This window comes from Prionailurus bengalensis, chromosome B4 (genome assembly GCF_016509475.1).
Source record: "Prionailurus bengalensis isolate Pbe53 chromosome B4, Fcat_Pben_1.1_paternal_pri, whole genome shotgun sequence".
NCBI lineage: Eukaryota > Metazoa > Chordata > Mammalia > Carnivora > Felidae > Prionailurus > Prionailurus bengalensis.
This window is the reverse complement of record NC_057358.1, coordinates 57,958,440-57,980,509: the sequence shown is the minus strand read 5'-3', so window position 1 is coordinate 57,980,509 and position 22,070 is coordinate 57,958,440. Positions and strand designations below refer to the sequence as shown.

General features: G+C 38.5%; 1 protein-coding gene across 3 annotated transcripts in view; it reads left to right on the top strand.

Annotated features, from left to right (window-relative positions):
• The window catches only part of BCAT1 (branched chain amino acid transaminase 1), a 108,558-nt gene that overhangs the window by 49,870 nt on the left and 36,618 nt on the right, over nucleotides 1-22,070 (top strand). For all 3 annotated transcript variants that reach the window (XM_043564793.1, XM_043564792.1, XM_043564794.1), the window contains exons 4-5: nucleotides 3,005-3,115; nucleotides 5,467-5,586. In XM_043564793.1, coding sequence (XP_043420728.1) covers nucleotides 3,005-3,115; nucleotides 5,467-5,586 — 231 coding nt within the window. The remainder of the gene's footprint in view (nucleotides 1-3,004; nucleotides 3,116-5,466; nucleotides 5,587-22,070) is intronic.

Here is a 22,070-nt window from a genome sequence, read left to right as displayed (position 1 = left end):
GATGTCCCCACTCTGAAAAGAAAAGCTTTGGATTTTATCAATATGATGTTTGGTTCAAGTTCATTGTAGATATTTTTTTTTAAATTTTTTTAGTTCATTTATTTATTTTGAGAGAGAGTGTGGGAGGGTCAGAGAGAGACAGAGAGAATCCCAAGCAGGCTCTGCACCATCAGCACAGAGCCTGATGTGGGGCTTGAACTCACAAACTGTAAGATCATGACCTGAGCTGAAACCAAGTCAGACACTTAACCGACTGAGCCACCCAGGTGCCCCATATTGTAGATATTCTTTATCACTTAACAAAGTTTCCTTCTTAGTTACTTGGGAGGCTTTTTTTAAAGAGTCTCAAATGAGGGGCGCATGGGTGGTTCAGTAGGTTAAGCATCCCACTTTGGCTCAGGTCATGATCTCATAGTTCTGTGGATTTGAGTCTTGTGTCGGGCTCTGCGCTGACAGCTCAGAGCCTAGAGCCTGCTTTGGATTTGGTGTCTCCCTCTCTCTGCCCCTCCCCTGTTCATGCTCTGTCTCTCTCTCAAAAATAAATAAATGTTAAAAAGAAAATTAAAAAATAAAAGCCTCAAATGAATGTTTAATTTTGTCAGATACATTTACTATATCTAATGAGATGATTATATAGTTTTTTTTTTTTTTCTACCTAAGCTATTAATATAATGAATCTCATGTTTTCTTATGTTACATCAACTTCTTTTCCTGGGATAAATCCAACTTTTTCATGCTATGTTATCCTTTTGTATATTTTACATCTGTTACTTTTAATGAGATTATCATATAATCTTTATATATATTTGAACCTATATCAGGTGCAAACAATTTTAATTTTTAAGTTTATTTTGAGATAGAAAGTGCAAGCAGGAGAGGGGCAGAGAGAGAGAGAGAGAGAGAGAGAGAGAGAGAGAGAATCCCAAGCAGGCTCTGCACCCTCAGTGCAGAGCCCGATGTGGAGCTCGAACGCCCGAACCGTGAGATCGTGACCTGAGCTGAAATCCAGTCGGATACTTAACCAACTGAGCCACCCAGGCACCTCAGGTGCATACAATTTTTAAATTGTAAGGTAAATGGAATCCTATGACATTACCTTTGAATTAAAGTTTATTTTGTTTTGCATTTACTAATATAACCTCACCAGCTTTACTTAAAAAAAATTTTTTTTTTACATTTACTTATTTTTAATAGAGAGAGACAGAGCACAAGTTGGAGAGGGGCAGAGAGAGGAGACATGGAATCTGAAGCAGGCTCCAGGCTCTGAGCTGTCAGCACAGAGCCTGACGCAGGGCTTGAACTCACAAACTGTGGGATCATGACCTGAGCCGAAGTCGGACGCTTAACCGACTGAGCTATCAGGTGCCCTAGACCACCAGCTTTACTTTATTTATTTAATTAAAAAAAATTTTTTTATGTTTTTTATTTATTTTTAAGACAGAGAGAGACAGAGTATGAGCAGGAGAGGGGCAGAGAGAGAGAGAGGGAGACACAGAATGGAAGCAGGCTCCAGGCTCTGAGCTGTCAGCACAGAGCCCGACCCGGGGCTTGAACTCACAAACGAAGAGATCATGACCAGAGCCAAAGTCGGATACTTAACTGACTGAGCCACCCAGGCGCCTCCACCAACTTTAGCCAGAATTTGTATGACATAATTATTTTTATGTCTTTTTGTCTCATGTGTGTTTCAGATGTTATCAGCTGAGTCCAATCTGACAACTTTATCTTTTAACTGAAGCTTTAGTCCTATTACATTTAATAAGTTACTCACATATTTGTACCTAAATCTCATTTAGTGCTTTTACATTGTGCTGCATGATGTAGACTTCTTTTCTCATGTAAGCTCTAAGGCTATAACCTTCTAAAGGCCCAACTATCATTCAGTTCGAATTTTCTAGTTTCCATAATTTTTCTTCCTTGACTCATACTTTAGTAAATGAGTTTCTTCTTTTCAAAATGTTGACATTTTGCGGCTGTATTTCTGCTACTGATTTCTGATGTAAGGTTGGGAAATATGTGAAAAGAACATGCATTCTGCAGGTGGTGTGTGCAGGGCTCTGTGTATCCACTAGGCTAGTTTATTTTTCCTGTTCTTCAAATCTTCCGTATCTTTACCGAATTTCAGCCTGTTTGTTCTGTCAGTTATTTAGAGAACCAGTGTTAAAATTTCCCACTAAAATTATTGATTTTTCTCTTTTCTGTGTGTATCAGTATATACCTACTCTTTAAATTATTATTAAGTATAATTTATTGTCAAATTGGTTTCCATACAACACCCAGTGCTCATCCTAACAGGTGCCCTCCTCAATGCCCGTCACCCACTTTCCCCTCTCCCCCACCCCCATCAACCCTCAGTTCTCAGTATTAAGAGTCTCTTATGGTTAGTATGCACCTACTTCAAAGGTTTTTAACATCCCTGCCCAGTGGTTTGTCTGGGGCGCCATTTTGAGAAAGGTGCCATGGCCCTAACACAGGATGGTCTTGAGCTGCTTGGGTTCTATGATTTGGGAGACTAAACCAACCCTGGTCACATCTAGATTATTTACTATCCAGAGTTTGAATGAGCCCGATTAAATGAAAGGATGCATGGGTGTTTAGGGCAGCAGGGTACCATGGGTTCTTTGCCTCCATTTTCATTGTCTGGGTAGTTTGCCATGTTTTGTGATTGGAGATGTTTTCTTCCCACCTACATTGAGGTGTTATTTACTAATATGGCTCCTAGGTAAGGGATATCTTTGACTTCCTACCAGATTTTTGGTACTCAAAGAGTTCTTTTTTTTTTCTTTCTTCTTCTTTTTTTTTTTCCCCCTTAAAGAAGTTCTTTTTAGCCCAGCTACTCTAACCAGCCTGTCAACTGCTGGCTTTTTCTAGATTTAGAGATCTTTGGTCTAAGTCAACAACTTTACATGATGAAGAAGATGAGCGCCAATGGAAAAGTCAGTCTTTTAAACACAGATTATTTTCATTAATGATTCCCTAAGATTTATTTCTCTTTTATCTTTAGTTATTCGAAGGATTGAAGGCATTTCGAGGAGTAGATAATAAAATTCGACTCTTTCGGCCAAACCTCAACATGGATAGAATGTACCGATCTGCTGTGAGGGCCACTTTGCCGGTATGTGAGTGGATTTAGGAGTTTCTTGTATGTTTCTTTCTTTTAATGTAATGGGTCATTGTGAATTTACTACGGAACAAATCATTTCTGAATGTAGCTGACCCTTGGGCAATGCAGGGGTCAGGGGAACTGGCCCCCACCTGGTTGAAAATCTGTTTGTAACTTTGACTCCCCAAAAACTTGACCAAGAGCCTACTGTTGACTGGAAGCCTTACCAAAACATAAACACTTGATTAACACATATTTTTTATGTTGTGTGTATTATATACTTAATTCTTGTAATAAAGTAAGCTAGAGAAAAGGAAATGTTACTAAGAAAATCATAAGGAAGAGAAAATACATTTACAGTACTGAATTATATTTATTAAAAAAAAAATCAATCTACATGCAAGTGCACCCGTGCGATTTAAACCCATGTTGTTCAAGAGTCAACTGTACTTAGATTGATATACAGTACAAACATGTGAACACTGAAGTTACTTCTGATCTACTTTGTAATCAGTGAGGTAAAAATTAGCAATTCCAGAGTCTATTTTTTGTGAGTGTCTGTGGGGGATTAATATGTATGTAGGAGATAATAGGATAAGGAAGAAAAATGTACCTCAAACTAAAATAAATAAAATTTGAAGACCTTATGAAATTATAATATATGAAATGGAAAATATGGTGTGCCACACAGATATTTTGGGAGTATCTTGCCTAATTGCTTTGGGCAATAGCAAGTTTGCAGTGACTTATTTTGATATTTTACCGCAAGCTTTATTATTTTTTTTAAATGATATCAAAATGGTTTGTCGTAGCCATTGGTTCCTGTCTAGAACATTGTTAAAGAGCAGAATTCATTATACAGTGGGTTGGATTTAGATTATAAGGCTCATATCAAGGTAGGAGGTGTCTTAGATTACTTCCCTTGCCTGAGACGTGACCAGGCTGCCTTTCTGAGCTGAAGAAGCTGTTTTCTTCTTTTACATATTCTGTGTATCTAACTTTCAAGAACCTAGCCCAAGCTGCACTTTTGAAGAAGCCCAAGTAACCACTCCTTTTTAGCCAGGTTCTTCCCTTTCCTTCCTACTTTTGTAACCCATGCTTCACCTACCTCCTTCAGAGGCCATAATATAGTACCAGAAGGGAAATTACAGTGAATTCTTTGAACTTGTTTAATTCTTGTGCCATTACAAACTACCAGGAAATACTTTAAAGTGGGGACAGGAGGAAAGGGACGTAACATCTCTTGGACCTCAGCTCTACCACAAACTGTGTTTGATGGTTTTACATTCTTTGCCTGTTGAATCATAACAGTAAGCCATTTCCAAGAAGGTGTATGTTGTACATTTTAGTAGCGCTTTTGTACTAGAAGAAAATTCGAGCCCTAAGAGGTTAAATGACTTGCCTTAAGTCACAGAGTAAAGGGACATGGCAAGAAACTGGGTGCAAATCTATTTAATTCCTGGTCAAGTTCTTTTTCCACTAAATCTTATTGCTAGACAACAGTACCAGAGATGCCTACAGGTGATGCAGGGTGATGATATGTCCTATATGATGGACAATCCTGATTTCTATAATATTGTGCTGTGATTCCTGGTTCTAAGTTCCCATTTAAATAGCCAATTCTTGATGTCATGGGTTTTGTTCACATGCGTGTTTCTGACTCATTTCAGTCTTGGATAACCCATCACATGCATTTCTGACAGTATGTTTCTCTGCCCTGTTGAGTGAGTAGAAATTACTTATTTTACATACTGTCACCTATCTAGTACATGAAAACCTTTTTCTCCTTAGAAATAAACCCTTTGCCTTTGCCCATTTTCCTGTTGGGTCATCTGTGTCTTTCTTACTGATTTTCAGAATATCTTAACATATTCAAGTTATGATCCTTGGTTGGTTATGTGTTATGAATAACTTTACCCAATTTGTTGCTTCTTACATCTTCTAAAGAACAGAAATCATTAAGTTTTAAATAGCCAAATTATACCCATTTTTTTCCTTTATGATTTGTGCTTTATATCTCTGATTTAGGAATTCTTGTCTACCTTTAGGAGACACAGGTATTTTAAAATTTTTACGCCATAAAAGTCTTAATGTCTTATCGTATTTAACTATATATCCAACTCTAGTTGATATTAGCTACAGTAAGAGGTAGGGATCCAACATTTTATCTCCTCCATATGGATAATGCATCATGCCATCACAATTTTGGTGGAAAAAAAAACACAGAAAAAAAATTCTTGTCTGGTTTTATTATTACTGCTTTTTTTTTTTTTTTTTAACAGTCTAAAGCTTTCGTGAGGATCATTTCTTACTGCTCCAGTGGAAGAAAATCCCATTATTCATTATGCTTTACATTCCTTCAGGTATTTGACAAGGAAGAGCTTTTAGAGTGCATTCAACAGCTTGTGAAACTGGATCAAGAATGGGTCCCCTATTCAACAACTGCTAGTCTCTATATTCGTCCTACATTCATTGGAACTGAGGTACAAACCAACTCCTGTTTTGGGGTACTTCGGTAGACAAGTTATCATTGTTTATTCTTTTTTTTTTTTTTTTTTAATTTTTTTTTTTCAACGTTTATTTATTTTTGGGACAGAGAGAGACAGAGCATGAACGGGGGAGGGGCAGAGAGAGAGGGAGACACAGAATCGGAAACAGGCTCCAGGCTCAGCCATTAGCCCAGAGCCCGACGCGGGGCTCGAACTCGCGGACCGCGAGATCGTGACCTGGCTGAAGTCGGACGCTTAACCGACTGCGCCACCCAGGCGCCCCTATCATTGTTTATTCTTGTGTGAAACTTCTAGCATATAGTTTGAAAGGGCCGCCAGCCACATCATAAATGACTCCTTTCTCCTGATTATCAAGATTAGGTGTTGGCAAACATTTCTTTAAAGGACCGGATGGTAAATATATGAGGCTTTGTGGGCCATTTGGTTTCTGTAACAACTACTTGATTCCACCATTGTGGCACAGAAGCAGCAGCCACAGTTACCAACGTAGATGAGCAATGAGCAGGGCTGTTTGCCTTCCTTTAATCAAGATTAACCAAATACTGATTTCCTCAATATTTTTCTGAGTTTCCTCAGAGGCATTCCTCAGTGTCATGTCTCGTCTTGGCAGTAGTTTTCCAAGGTCGAAGTGGTAATGGTTTTGAAATTTGGAGAAGGAAGAGCTGCTGCTTCTTATTTTCATTTTCCTGAAGTCTTGAGATTACTAAGGATTGGGAGCGGAAGGCCCTCTTCCCTCACAGGAAATGTTGAAAATAAAGTTCACAATGGGAGGGTTAGAACTTGAGAGTAGTAGCTTTAAACAGCATGGCTGTAAGATCTGCTGGTGAGCCACACTCTACTGGCTGAGGCCCTTGCAAAAGGACATGCCTGGAAAGGCTAAGGCTGTTTGTGTGGGTTGAGTATGTTCTATAAAGACCCTCTCACTTGTCTCCTTCCTCTTAGAGTGAGTGATACGAAGGGATAATTGATGGGTGGGGGAGATTGAGTGTGGGTAGCATATGGAGATCTTTAGGAATAGAGAGGAAACATAACGTTTTTACTATAGTCTAGCCATTCTGTTCTCTACTAAGTATTTGTAAGCTTACCAAGTTCTCTACTATGCCATCTGGATGCAAGAAGTAGGGAAATAGAAGGCCATAGAATAAATACCTAAATGGTCTTTTGACACCCTCTTGATGCCTTTGAAAGACTATTAAGAATCTAGATAATGAACTTCATGAACTGTAGTCTCCCTAGCAAACTTGAAAGAATTGGGACAATTTAAAAAATGATCTGCTCCTTATGTCTCTGGCATTTTAATATTAATGAACTTTTAATCTATTTTATATTTTTGTTTATATAATTTTATTTTTTTAGTTTTTTATATTATTTAACTTTAGGATAGGAAGAAGCAATTTTTAATGTTTGTTGAAACATTTTTACTAATCTGGAAGCACTCTCTTCCCGTTATCCTGAAGTAGTTTCCCACTGTAAGATCTAATTCTTCTATTCCAAGTTTGTTGAGAATTTTTGTCACGAATGGATGTTGGATTTTGTTGAATGATTTTTCTATATGTCTTGACATGATTGTGATCTTGTTCTTCATTCTATAATTATAGTGTATTCATTTTTTGGTTTTAAAACAACCTTCCATTCCTGGACTAAATCCTACTTGGTTATGGTGAATAATTAGTATTATATCTTGTATTCAGTTTGCAAGTATTTTGTTAAGAATGTATGTCAATGCTCCTAAAAGGTATTGGTCTGTAGTTTTCTAGCGTAATTAGTTCTGTGATTTAGCAAATTGTTTAGAGTCCCGGAATCCTATAATCTAGAGTTAGACCAGCTTTTAAATCTGATTTTATAGTCTAGCCTGTTGTCACAATAATCCCCTCTATTGGCAGTCTTCAACTTTTTGTATTTGAATTGCCCAAGTATTTTTTAAAATATATGTATTGACTCCCATCCCCAGAGATTTTCATTGAGTAAATCAGAATGGTAATTCTGATGCCTGCCCGTATTTAAGAATCTTGGTGACAAAAGCCATGCCAAGTAGTTCTCTTCCACTCTGCCAGCTTACATATTTGATCATGCCTTGGGCCTCAGAGTCAAGAATTTTTAAAAATCTGCTTTATAAGCAATAGGGTAAGAATTGAAGGAAATAATTGATATCATTTGATGTGTCAACATTATTTATATTTGGTTGGTATATTTATATCAACTAGAATTTTTCTAATGGTGTAGGCAGAAAAAAGATCACCTATAATTCAGAAATGAGCATAATACAAATAATAAAACATGGATTTAGGCATTTGTACTCTACACAGATGTTATATAATCTAGTCTGGTAATTATCATGCACTGTCTTTTCATGGTGGTTGCATTAATAAGTGAAGTATTGGCTGGAGTATTGGCTTAGTCTCAATGACTTCTGGTTCACTGGGATTACTTCATCAGAGATGACTAACTTTTGCTGCCCTTTTTACGTTACTTGGTTTTGTGAGGGTTCTGTCTTGTCACTGGCTTCACAGAATAACTGTGGGCTCCACCTCCATATCAGTTATCTGATGTTTTGGTCTTATCTACTGCTGGCTGAAATCCATTTTTTTTTTCATGTTCTTTTCATGAGTAGATTAACTGATTAAGGCCGTCTTTGATCAAAGAGGTATTTTGATTTCTTTGAATGAGAAAATATATGTTGGGGTCATTTATTAAGTGATATCACCCCCTAGTCGATCTCTATTCCCAGGTATGATATTCCCTTATGTGTATAGAATATTCAGTGTTGAACAACAAATTTATTTGTATTGAGCTCCAGCCCAGATCCAAATAATCTAAATCTGTGGAGCCAGGATCAGAGACTCTGCATTTAAACAAACTCTCCAGGGATTTCTTAACTACTTTCAAGAGTATCACCATCTCAAACCTTGTGAAAGAATTAAGCATATGTCTGGCAGTCTTGAATGCTTTATTTGCTCCAGGGATTGTAAACTGGCACCAGGTAGAAATATTTATATCTTTGAAAGCTCAGTGTCATCCCAAGGGCAGGGTGTTGTTATCACTTTCAGGAGCCATGATATAACATTCAAATATTAATCATTCCTTCTCATGCCTAGTACAATTTGGTAGCTGCCATGTACTGAGACAGTGACTCTAATACCAACTTCTGAATTTCATTATATTTGCAATATGGTGCTTCTTTACATGTTTTATAATTAACTGACCCTTCATTTTTACCAATTTTCATAGGTAATACCTATGTATGAATGTATTTGTACAATTCGTCATATGTCTTCTGGCCTTTGATAATAATTGGATCCATTATTAAAATCCTTTTAGGTTTAGGATTGTAATAAACAGGAAAGTATTTTATTGGAACATTTATAATCAGCTAGTAATAATGTAACCAGTGAGTAGAGATTGCGAATTAAAAAATGCCAGGCTGGCAGTGGGTAGAAATTAAAAAAAATTTTTTTTCTATAAGGTTCATATTATTAAACAAAATACTAAACTGAATACATAAACCTTTTGTAACAGGCTTAAATTAGAGAGTGAAATCATTCATGTTACCAAAAGATTTTTCAGGGGTGCCTGGGTAGCTCAGGCAGTTGAGTGTCCAATTCTCAATCTCAGCTCAGGTCTTGATTTCGGGGTCGTGAGTTGAAGCCCATCATTGGGCTCCATGCTGCACCTGAAGCCTACTGTATTTATTTATTTCTTAAGTGTTTGTTTGTTTATATATTTATTTACAGAGGGAGAATGTGACCAGGGGAGGGGCAGAGAGAGAATCCCACGCAGGTTCCACACTGTCAGCACAGAGCCCAGTGCAGGGCTCGATCTCACCAACCATGAGATCATGACCTCAGCAGAAATCAAGTCAGACACTCAACCAACTGAACCACCTAGGTGTCCCCTGAAGCCTACTTAAAAAAAAAAAAAAAAAATTCAGCATCCCTTTAATATCTTCTGAAGTATTTATAGGTAATTAAAGAGAAGCTAAAAGCTGTAGAATGCTTCAGACCACAGCTGATTATGTGTCAATTAGAATTTAAGATAAAATCTGAAATCATAATATTTAAATAAAGAACATTTACATGAACAGTTTCTAAATTTTCACTTTACCAGACAAGAAGCAAAAATTATATGACTGTCAGGTTCAGTACCAGATACCGAACATTACATCTAAAAAAGCTGAGTTTCGCTGATTTTAACATGTTTTATCAAACTTCACTCTCTTTGGTAACTCCAGGCAGGTGCAGCTATATGAACGTACAAACAGACACAGGCTTTATTTTGTCAGTGATTCTAAGTGTACAGGTGATTTGACCATAGTCTATAGCAAAATACGCACAGCCACGAACTCTGGAATCCTCTTGTATGGTCATGGCTCTCAGCCTTTCACTTTCCAGTTTCTCTCAGTGCCATCTCATCTCACTGGAGGCAGCACTGCATAATAGCAGGGCTGAGAAGCAGTGTCACAGGAAGGGTCGGGTCTGATGGTTAAGAGTCAGCTCACCCAGCCCCTTTGACCAGGTCCCAGGCTGACTGCCACAGATGTGTAAGCTACCAGCAGATTGGACTTTTTTTCAGCTGTACTCCAAGATCGACTGACCTTCGCTCATGTGGAGGTTGATGAATTCCTCATATTCAGTTAACTCCTACTTCTGCATTCAGAGTGCCCCTAAATAAATTTCTGCGCTTGAGCTCAACTAGAGAGGCAGTCTGCTTTTGGTCAATTCCAGCCTCAGATGCACAGAATACAATCTGAACAGTGCAGAGCATTTTCAGTCACTTCACATAAAACACTCTCCCCATTCACAACTTCTGGAAATCTGTCAGTATGACATTCTCATTAGAGCTCACATTTACAAAACTCCTGCTGCCAAATGGTCCACTTCTTGATTTCTGGTTCACTGCATAGGGAGCTTAAGGACATAAATTTCGTAGACATGTCTTTCTTTTCCTTTTATCACCTTGTAAAATCTTTATATCACCCATATAATGTAACCTATAATCATAACAGTTCCCATGAAAAGAATTCCCTTTATTCACTGCCTTTATTTATGCTTATACATCTTCTATCTTCCCATCTTTTCTCTTCATTCTGTAGTCTCTATAGATGAAAGAATCTGAACAGATTTGACAACTAGTTACAGCAGCAATTAGTGATCGTTAACTTGGGTTTTGTCTACACTTTAATTTTTGTAATGTTTATTTTTGAGAGAAGGAGAGAGCGAGCGAGCAAGCGGGGGATAGGCAGAGAGAGACAGAGTCACAGAATCTGATGCAGGCTCCAGGCTCTGAGCTGTCAGCACAGAGCATGACACAAGGGTTCGAACTCATGGACCATGAGATCATGACCTGAGCCGAAGTTGGTTGCTCAACTGACTGAGCCACCCAGGCGTCCCAACAATTTAATTTTTTTTTAATGTTTATTTATTTTTGAGAGCAAGAATTCCAAGCAGACTCTGTGCTGTCAGCACAGAGCTGGACACAGGGTTCGATCTCCTGAACCATGAGATCGGACCTGAGCCGAAACCAAGAGTTCAACATGTTCAACCAACTGAGCCACCCAGGTGCTCCTCGTCCACACTTTTAATGTGCTCTTTTGCAATCCTATTTGAGATATTTATTCACTACACTGGTTACAAACAGTATTAAATTCTCATTTGTATAACTTAACATGTTTCGCATTAATGGCCCCGTCTAAGTATCTTCAAATTTTGAGTTGGTTTTCAGAAATCCAGCTTATTTGCATTGATTGCAGCTTGTGATGATCAGCTTGTTCTCATCAGTCTAGTCATACCAGTGGACAGCCCCTTCCACTGCATCATTATCACAGGGGATGCTTCTTGTGGTCATCTTCATTTCTACCCTTGGAGTGTGGTGCAGCCAGTTAATAATTCTACCTCTCAGTTCAGGGCACCTTCCCATCATCGGCGCTGAGGTCTTTCTCTTGGTTTCTTGATTCCCTTCCATCTTCATTCCCCAGTCTCCTCTCATCTCCTTCTCCCCCATTGGAAATCATTATCATGTATTGAATGAATATTCTTTTGGTTTGTATGTGTTTTTAAGTATTTCTCATTACTTTGTATGCCTGGCATTTTCGTTTATATAAATGGTTTTGTTCTACAGATCTCATTGTGTTTCTTAACGTTTTCCCAAGGCACATTGTTTTTCATTTCTGTCCAGGTTACTGTGTGTATATCCAGTCCATCACTTCTTTCATTCTTTTGTTCTTTCGTTCTTTCAACAATTTTTTTGATGATTAATTTTTATTTCTGAGGAATATAGTGTGCACGTGAGTTGGCGAGGGGCAGAGAGGGAGACACAGAATCCGAAGCAGGCTCTAGGCTCTAAGCTGTCAGCACAGAGCCCGACACGGGGCTTGAACCCACAGACCGTGAGATCATGACCTGAGCCAACGTCGGACGCTTAACTGACTGAGCCACCCAGGTGCCCCTCCAGTCCATCACTTCTAACTGCTGCAGCGTTGTTCCTGCCAGACACCTGCCACACCTGTCCCAGTTGTCTTACTAGGATTCCATTTCCCTCTTGCCTTATATGGTCCTGCACTGAGCAGTTTGAAAATGTACACCCAAGGGAATTCTTTAAAGAGTGTTTCCCGACCAGATGCCCTTGGCCCATCTTACTTTCCAATCTAGCAAGGTTCTGCTTTTCAAGAAAGTCCTGGTTTTCTTTGATGAAATGCAGTCACTTGGTCTGACACTGTCACCGTCCCCTGGCATTATGAGGCTCTCCTAAGTGTCAGCCATAGTGCTTGCTGCCTCCATTGTGCTGAAACAACCCTGCGTGTAGGAGCTTCTGGTGGCATTTTAGAGATAAGGAAACCGAAGCTCAAAGACATGAAATAAGAACCCCTGTGCTCTTAGCCTGTCTGTCGTGGGGTTGGGTCTAGGGATGCAGTGCTGAGCAAAAGCCACAGTTTTGCTCTCAAGGAACTCGGTGTCTAGGGTAGGAGTCCCATTTTCGTAATAAAACCCATGAAATGAATGTGTACTGATAGGTAGAGGTCAGTGCTGTGAAGAAACGTGGTGTGGCTCAATCACAGTGGTTAGTGTGGAAATAACAGACGGGGCTACTCAGATCTTTCCCATATTGTTCTGTTATCAGTCCACCTTTGTGTCTATTTCCTTCCCTTCTCTGAGCTAACTGCTTTTTTTGCTCCCAATTATATTTGACATAATCACCCCAGGTTTTATAATATGTTATATATTATGCATTACATAACACATAATCACACAATGCACACATGCGTTATATAACACACATGTACACATATTCAGTTATAATACTTCCAAATTTAGGAATATCAGTTTTCACATGCCAACTTGCCAATCTATTACTGGGATTTTATTTTTTTTTAAAGGAACTTTTAAAAATAATTTAAAAATTTTTAAAAATGTTTATTTTAGAGAGAGAGAGAGAGCAGGGGAAGGCAGAGAGAGAGGGAGACACAGAATCTGAAGCAGGCTCCAGACTCTGAGCTGTGAGTACAAAGACTGATGAGGGGCTCAAACTCACAAACCATGAGATCATGATCTGAACTGAAATAGGACACTCAACTGACTGAGACATCCAGGCGTCACTCCCCAATTTTTTTTTAATTCAGGTATAACTATCAGATATAGAACATAATGATCCAATACTTGCATATATTGCAAATTGATCACCACAATAAGTCTAGTTAACTTCCATCACCATACATAGTTACAAAATATTTTTTCTTATGATGAGAACTTGAAAGATTTACTCTTTTAGGAACTTTCAAATGTTCGCGATACGGTATTATTAACTGTAGTCGCCATGCTGTAAGTTACCTCCCCAGGACTTACTTATTATGTATCTGGAAGTTTGTACGTTTTGATCCCCTTCACCCATTTCTTCTACCCCCTGCCTCTGGCAACCACCAATCTGTTCTCTGTATCTGTGAGCTCGTTTTGTGTGTATTTTCATTTTTGTTTTAGGTTCCAAGCATAAGTGAGATCATCCAGTATTTGTCTGACTTATTTCACTTAGCATGATGTCCTCAGTTTCCATCCATGTTGTTGCAAGGCCGGATTCCTTCTTTTTTTCATGGCTGGGTAATATTCCGTTGTATATGTATACCAAATCTTCTTTATCTATTCATCCATCAGTGGATACTTAGGTTGTTTTTGTGTCTTGGCTGTTATAAATAATGTGCAGTAAGCACAGAGGTACATATATCTTTTTGAGTTCATGTTTTCATTTTTTTTTTTTTTTTTGGATAAGTACTCAGAAGTGGAATCAGTGGATCGTATGGTATTTCAATTTTTAATGTTTCTGGGAAGCTCCATAGTGTTTCCATGGTGACTGTACCACTCTACATTCCCTCCAACAGTGCACAAGGGTATTTTTCTGGGATTTTAAAGGTGAGATTGGGGGAGGGAAAAACATCTGGTAACAAACTCAGTACGAAAGGTAAACAAAGATAAAGAAGCTTCCTTCCCACTATCATTCTGATCCAGAGTTCCACAGTTTTCCTCCTTCCACAATTCCTGTTGTCAGCTTTTCTTAGATTCTTCTAGTGGTACATATTCATACCTCTGCCTGCATACATGTATTTGTCATTGAAACATACATTGTGTGTTTCTTTTTACAAAACTAGAAGTAATTTTTTTTTTGCTTTATATTTTTTACTTTAAATAACAGAATAAATAAGTGTAACAAATTCAGAATGGTTTCTTTTGCTTCCTTCTACATTGAGCAGGGTCTAGAAAGACAAGAAACTGCTTTAGCTGTATATAAATTAACTGTGAGTTTAATTGCATACCTTGGTTATGGTCACTTGGCACACATTGTTTAAAAAAAAAAGATTTAAATTACTCCAACTTCACTTTATTTTAGAGGGAGTGATAGAAGGAATTGAAATAGACTCAAAAGCTAGAATTCAGGGCATTTATACGTGAGATTAGTCTGTGAGTAGAACTTAACACTCTTAAAATGTCTTCCTATAGTCTGTAAACATTTATATTTACATTTTTCCCCTGGATTTTGTTTTGTTAAAAAAAATAGAGGAGAAAATAGAAAATATTTTAATACTCCACAATTCTCACTCCCAAGTGGTCAGAAATGAGGAAGAATACAATATTTATTAAGATTAACCTTATGCTACACAATGTGCCTCATAATTTTATATATACTATGATACTTACACCTCACAATAGCCCTATGGATTAACTAGTACTATCTCCATTTGGTAGAAGATGGAATAGAGACACAGAAAGGGAGATGTCTTGCTAAATAACTTATAAATGATAGAACAGAACAGAAATTAGAACACCAAAATGATTACCTTCCAAATTTATCACCTCCTGCCTCTCTCTTCCCATAGATATGGTGAGAGCAAAAAACTTCAAATTGCTAAGATTGCAAGGATTTTCAAAATCTTCAAAAATTTTCAAAATTTTTTGATCACAAACCTATATTTGCACTTTGGTTGCATTTTAGAAGACTTAAAACACTCATAAATGGAGAGAGATGAAAGATGTTAAAGAATATTAATCCAATTCAAAATGCATTTGTTGAGCCTTAGCTTTGTGTAAGGTATCTTCTCAAAATTCCTCTTGGGGGAACAGAAAAAAAAATAGGAAAATATTCCATCTACCTCACCCCTAGCCTGCTACAGAGAGCTTTAAGTGTTTAATCTGCTTTCATACAATGCTATTAATCATAACATACTTTTGATAATCCAAAACTAGAGGTAATTCTTTGTGCAAGTTTTGCCAAAGCTCAAAGATTTTTATACACATTCTCACACACACATAGAGTTTAAAGAGAATTAGAATGAAAATCTGTGCACATAATGCCCAGTGAAGATTAGAACATGACAGTACAACTGGGCTCAGAACATGACTAGTACAGTTGAAACCCTGTGTGTACCCTTCTCTGTTGATTCCCCTTCCCTCCCCAGAGTCAAGTAACCATGTGGCGTGTACTTAATTCTTTATTCTCTCCTCCTTTTTACCTCCTGCCCCCAAATATGGGGTTGTTTTACTATAGATGGACATCTGGGTTATTTCTAACTTTTGACTATTATAAATAAAGCTGCTGTGCACATCCTTGTACACATCTTAGGGTGAACAAATGTACCACTTTCCTTTGGTATTTACCTAAGAGTTAGATGTGTTTTTGCTTTACTAGATACTGCCAAATGGTGTTCCAAAATGCTTATACTAGTTTATTCTCCCACCAGCAATGTATGAAAATTCTATTTGCTTCTTATCCTTGCTAACACTGGTAGTGTCTTGTTAATTTTACTCATTCTGATATCTGCAGTCTTATCTCCTTGTGGTTTTAGTTTTTATTTCTCTGAGATAGATTACATTGAGTACCTTTTTATATATTTATTGGCTATTAGAAATCCTTTTTGGAAATATCTTTGCAAGTCTTTTGCCATTAAAAAAATTGATTTGTCTTTTTAATTTTTTTAGAGTCTTTATATGTTTTAGATATAAATTCTTTGTCAGAGGTACATTTGTTTCATAAGTAAGTTTCCATTCTGTGACACAATTCTTTGTCAGATAAATGTATTACAAATAGTGTTCCAGTCTGTGTCTTGCTTTTGTGTCTGTGTTTTGCTTTTTCACACTCTTACTGGTTTTATTTATTTATTTATTTATTTATTTATTTATTTTTAAGTTTATTTATCTTGAGGGAGGAGGCAGTGTGAGAGGGGCAGAGAGAGAGGGAGAAAGAATCCCGAGCAGGCTCAGCACTGATTACATGGAGCTCGTTCCCATGAACTGTGAGATCATGACCTGAGCCAAAACCAAGAGTCAGACACTCAACTGACTGAGCCACCCAGGCACCCCACTTACTGGCATCTTTTAGAAAACAGAAGTACTTATTTTTAATGTAATTAAATTATTTTTTCAGTATGTTTTGTGGCTTTTATGTGTTTTAAAGAAATTCTTCCTTACTCCAAGGTCATACTTGTGCTTTTCCATTTAAATGAAATCCATTTGGAAGTGAACTTTTTGTGAAGGACTCCATTTTATTTTTCTCCATATGGATGCCAAGTTATTCCATTACTATTTATTGAGTGGTCTGTCTTTTCTTGCCTGATTTACAATGCCAGCTGTTGATATGTTAAGTTTCCCATAGATGAAGTCTGTGTTTGGCTCCTCAGCTGTACCTTCTCTCTTTCTCTCTCTCCCTCTTCCCTTATTTGTTTCTCTCTCATTTCTACATAAATGGCAGCCATACTATGAACACTCTGGTTTGTATTCTTGTTTTTGTATTCACTATTTGTCTTAGAGATTCTTCCACATTAGTACATATGGATCTACCTCTATTTTATCCACTTTCTTAGCTGCAAGGCATTCCATCCTACATATGTATTACTTAATTGAATACAGGACGCCATAAATTATATGTCACCCCGTTATTTTATGCACTGAAATGGAAAACATTGCTAAACTATGATGCAGTACCTTCCTGACATTCCTGACTGAGTCATGAATTAATCATACCAGCCTTTTATTTATTTTTTAAATGTGTGTTTTCAGAGAACATCTGCAATTCTTCCAGCCATCAGTTGTGCTGCTTGGCTTATGATAGGCATTTTTTATTTTTGCATATATCTTAATAACAAAAGCTAACACAGATTTATCTTCATATGGATGTCTTCCTACTGCGGGTCCCATGAGAAGACTGGTTGTTGCTTTGTAGGAAAATATTGAATTGCAGGTGTTTGATATTAATACAGGTATTTGTTTCACTAATATCAAATACATGCTCTGCGTGTATTTGCACCTTTCTCTGCGATAATTTTTCTTTCAGGGCCAAGTCATACCATAACTTTTTAAAGACATTTTAAGTGACAGTTAACACGTATGACATCACCAATGCCCATAAGCCATTGGAAGTACCATCAGTATGAACAGCTAATTCCAAGTCTGGTAATGCCGGCTTTACCATGAGTGTACTGAGCCAAAAGCAATTGTAAAATGCCGAGCCTGGATTTCAGACATGTTAGTGTGAGGAAAAATGAACATCTGAGGATCTATGAAGTATGGCAGAATAATTTATGCAGCTAGTGTCCTGTTGATCAGGACAAACATAAGAACTATTATTAGTAAATTGAATAAAATGAGATAGTTAAATTTGGGAATCTTAAGAGTGCAGGCTTTCTTCAAGGAATTTATGCTGTAGACATATCCCCTAGTTCACATGAAGGCATATCTTCAAAGATATTTATTGTAGCTCACAAAATTTTCTGACAGACTGGATGTGAATATGAGAGGAGAAAGGTCAAATTTTCCTTTGGGTCAGAGCAACTGGGTAGTGACCGTTTGTTGGGATGGGAAAGAGTGAGGGAAAAGGTTTTTCATGCATATTTGTTGGAGGTGATGATGGGTAGAATCTAGAGTTCAGTTTTGGACATGGTAACTTAAGCTCAAGTTACCAAGTGGTAGGTAGATCTACAAGTCTGAAATTCAGGGGAGTGTTTGGAATTTAAGTCATAAATTCTAGTGTTTAACATAAAACGCCTTTAAAGGCAAGGGTTGGAATGAAGTTATTAAGAGAAGAAATGTAGACACTCATGAAAAGAAGGTGAGGACTAAGTCCTGGGCAAACCACAGCATTTAGAAGAAAGGGAGATAAAAAGGAATCAGCTAAGAAGTCTGAGAAGTAGCAGCCTGCTAGGTAGAAAGAAAAACAAGAGGGCTTGGTGAACTGGAAGGCAAGTGAAGGACATGGAAGCAGTGATCAGTTCTGGCAAATCCTGCCCACAGGACCAGAGAAGTGAGGTCCAAGGACTGACTCTTGGATTTGGCAACATGAAGGTCCTTGCTGAAATGGATGTCCTGGAGGGGGACATGTGGTAAAGGGAATGTGTTTGTTTTAGATGGGAGATACAATGGCATATTTCTAAGCTGATGGAATTATCCAGAGAAAAGGGAAAATTGATTGTTAAAATATTCAAAAGATTTCCCAAGCTCTACCTTTGTCATGGTTCTACTTCTGAGGGTGACAGTACTGACAGGCAGTGATACGTGACCATATAAAGGTGACAGAAGTAGAGTACATCCGTTTCTCTGCTCCACTGTGTCACAGAATGCCCCACAAGACTTGTACATACTCCCCTTCATAACCTCCTCTCCCCTTGTTCTCTCTCGAATCCATGGCATTCAGCCTTTCAGCCCCCCCCGAACCCCCACTGAAATATGCTTGTCAAGATCACCAAGGACCTCCATTTGCCATATCCAATAGTCCATTCTTGGGGCTCCCTTCAGTGTAACATCCTTTCCCGTGCACCAGCCCACTCAGGATCCTCTTTCTCATTTGGTCAGCTGGGTTGGGACTTGCCTATTTGGGGAGCATCTCAGGGTAGTTGTCAACTCCCTGTGTTGGTCTAAACTCTCTATTCCAGGCCCATTGTGTGCTTGGCCCAGACAATAGAACCAAATTGGATGGAATCACAAAGTCAAAGTCTGAGCGCTTGAGGCTAGGTCAGTGAGGAGACCTTGGTTTTGAGGCCATTCTTGGTACAAGGAAAATGTACGTGTAGCATTTTCCTGTCCTCTGGAGAAGGGGCCAGCAAACTTTCCCTGTGAAGCCAGATAGCTTCTTGTCTCTACCTTTGTAGCACAAAAACTTCAGTAGGCAGCACATAAATGCATGAATGCATGTATTCCAATAAAATTTTTTAGAAAACAGGAAGCAGCCTGAAGTTTGACAACCCTCTCCCCCCCCCCCCCCGCCCCCCCATCAAGTCATTTCACAAAGGGAAATGAAGCGTGGTTTTTCTAAAGAGTGACTCATTCCGGCTCCTCCTGGGTACTTCTCTATTGAATTTTCTGGACCATTTGTTTAATAATCCATGCTGAAATTTCTCTTTAGGATTGATTTTGAATATAACCAAGCTGTATTCCCCAAGATATGGGTATAATGATCCTTTTTCCTAAGTGTTCATTCACCACAATTCCAACATTGAGCATTGAATGTAGTTCCATGGTCCCATCTACAGTCATCTTAATGTCACCTTCATGCCCTGCATGTTGGTACATATTGAATTTATTTACCAGTTATAAATGATTATTTATAAAAGCAATAACAATCGCTACTTGTTGGATGCTTGAACAAGATGAGGTTATGGTGCTTTCCACAGGTTATCTAATTCTTACACCGACCCTGTGAGCAGGAACTATCATTGCGTTTAACTTTAGACATGACAGGTAGGTGTTCTTTTGGTTGTTTTCTCCTTATCTTTAGGTTTTTTTTTTAAACTGTGTGTTTTTTGGGGCGCCTGGGTGGCGCAGTCGGTTAAGCGTCTGACTTCAGCCAGGTCACGATCTCGCGGTCCGTGAGTTCGAGCCCCGTGTCGGGCTCTGGGCTGATGGCTCAGAGCCTGGAGCCTGTTTCCGATTCTGTGTCTCCCTCTCTCTCTGCCCCTCCCCCGTTCATGCTCTGTCTCTCTCTGTCCCAAAATAAATAAACGTTGAAAAGAAAAAAAAATTTAAACTGTGTGTTTTTTAAAGTTTAAGATTTTTTTTTTTTAATGTTTATTTTTGAGAGAGAGAGAGACAGAGCACAAGCAGGGGAGGGGCAGAGAGAGAGGGAGACACAGAATCCAAAGCAGGTTCCAGGCTCTGAGCTGTCAGCACAGAGCCCAACGCGGGGCTCGAACTCACAGACCATGAGATCATGACCTGAGCTGAAGTCCAACGCTCAACTGACTGAGCCGCCCAGGCACCCCAAAGTTTAAGATCATTCTTATTTAAAAACTAAAAAAAAAATGAAGTGCTAACCTTCTTTTTGTCAAGTGTTCAATATATACTGTCTTTCTATTTGACCAGGACTGATATCCTCTACCCATTTTAGAGCAAGCCTCAGAAAAATTCTGGACTTTAGCTTCTTCCCATGGTATTCTTTGAATGTCTACATATAAATTCTGTTAGTTTAGAGGCCAGCACTAAAGGAAATCAGGGGGCAAAGGAACATTTTCTCTGTGGTGTCAGCGCAACATACAAGGATTAGCATCAGATTTTTTTTTTTAATCAAAATAATTCAAATATGGCAAATAAGTCCCCTAGGTTGTTTTCACAACCCCTTTCTATAAACAACATCTTATTAAGATGGAGAGTCGTTAAACAAAAATGTAGTGAACCTGGTATAACAATGTACAATGCTCTGTGTAGGGGACAAAGATGGTCTTCATGGGGTGTACAGATTTGTAAGAGGTAGGGAATTAAAGAAGCATTTATTTGTAAGAAGGTGTGATGGACATTTTATCTAAATGTACGGAAGTACACGGTGCTATAATAGCATGTAACACAAGCACCTAGCCTTGTGAAGAGGGCTCATTTTCTGAAATCACAGTAAAAATTGAGATTGAAGGATTTATATTACTTCAGAAAGAGAGGGCATGTCTTAGTCTGCTGTGGCCACCATATCAGAATCCCACAGACTAGGCATCTCAAATACCAGAATTTATTTCCTCACAGTTTTGGAGGCTGGAAGTTCAAGATCAAAGTGCCAGCAGGGTTGGTTTCTGGTAAGGTCTCCCCATAGATGTCCACTTCACTGTGTCCTCCCAGAGCCTTCTGTGTGTGCGGAGGGAGTGGAGAGCTCATGTTCTAATGTCTCTTTGTCTCATAAGGGCACTAGTCCTGTTGGATTAGGGCCTAATCTTTTGACCTCATTTGACCTTAATTACCTCCTTAAAAACTTTAGCTCAAAAAGTAGTCACATTGAGGGTTAGGGCTTCCAACATATAAGTGTTGGGGGCAGACACATTTCAGTCCATAACAGGGGAGCAGAGAGCATTCTGGGTAGGTGGAATAGTTCAGGAAACCATGTAGAGGCAGAAAAGTGAGGAACTGAAAGGGGCCAGTGTGGTTTGAGCATGGGGTGCCTAGAGTGTGAGGGCCCTGCTGAAGGCTGAGGTGAAAGGAAGTGAGGCCCCGGTTGGAACCCTCTCTAGGGTAAGAAATCTTGGGTCCTTCATTTATTGTTTTAAGTTTCAACACTACAAAAAGAGCTCTGGACTGAGAGCAGAAGATCTAGAGCTTAATAACTGACCTTGGGCAAATCATTTGTTTGGAGCCTATGTAAAAATCAGGAATTATAACCCTTAACTTTTAGGACTGTTTGATCATATAAGGTAAAACCTGTGAAATGTCTTAGAAACCGAAAACTGTGTAATTACTGAGGTGTTTTTTTTTTTTTTTTTAAATCTTTCACCAGACCAACTAGTTTTTCCTGCCAAAAGGTCATGAATTTGTGGCTCACGCGCTCAAAGCTTTGCATGAACCACTGGCCCTCTCCGTATCTCTTATAGAGCCCCTCAATCCAATATTCTTTACCATTTTCCCCTCTAAAATAAATTAGGATCCTTTGGGGATTAAAAAGTCATGCCACTCTGTTTGAAAAATGTCCCTGTTATTCCCAATTATCTTATTTCTTCTGTCTCGTATTTGTCTTGCTTA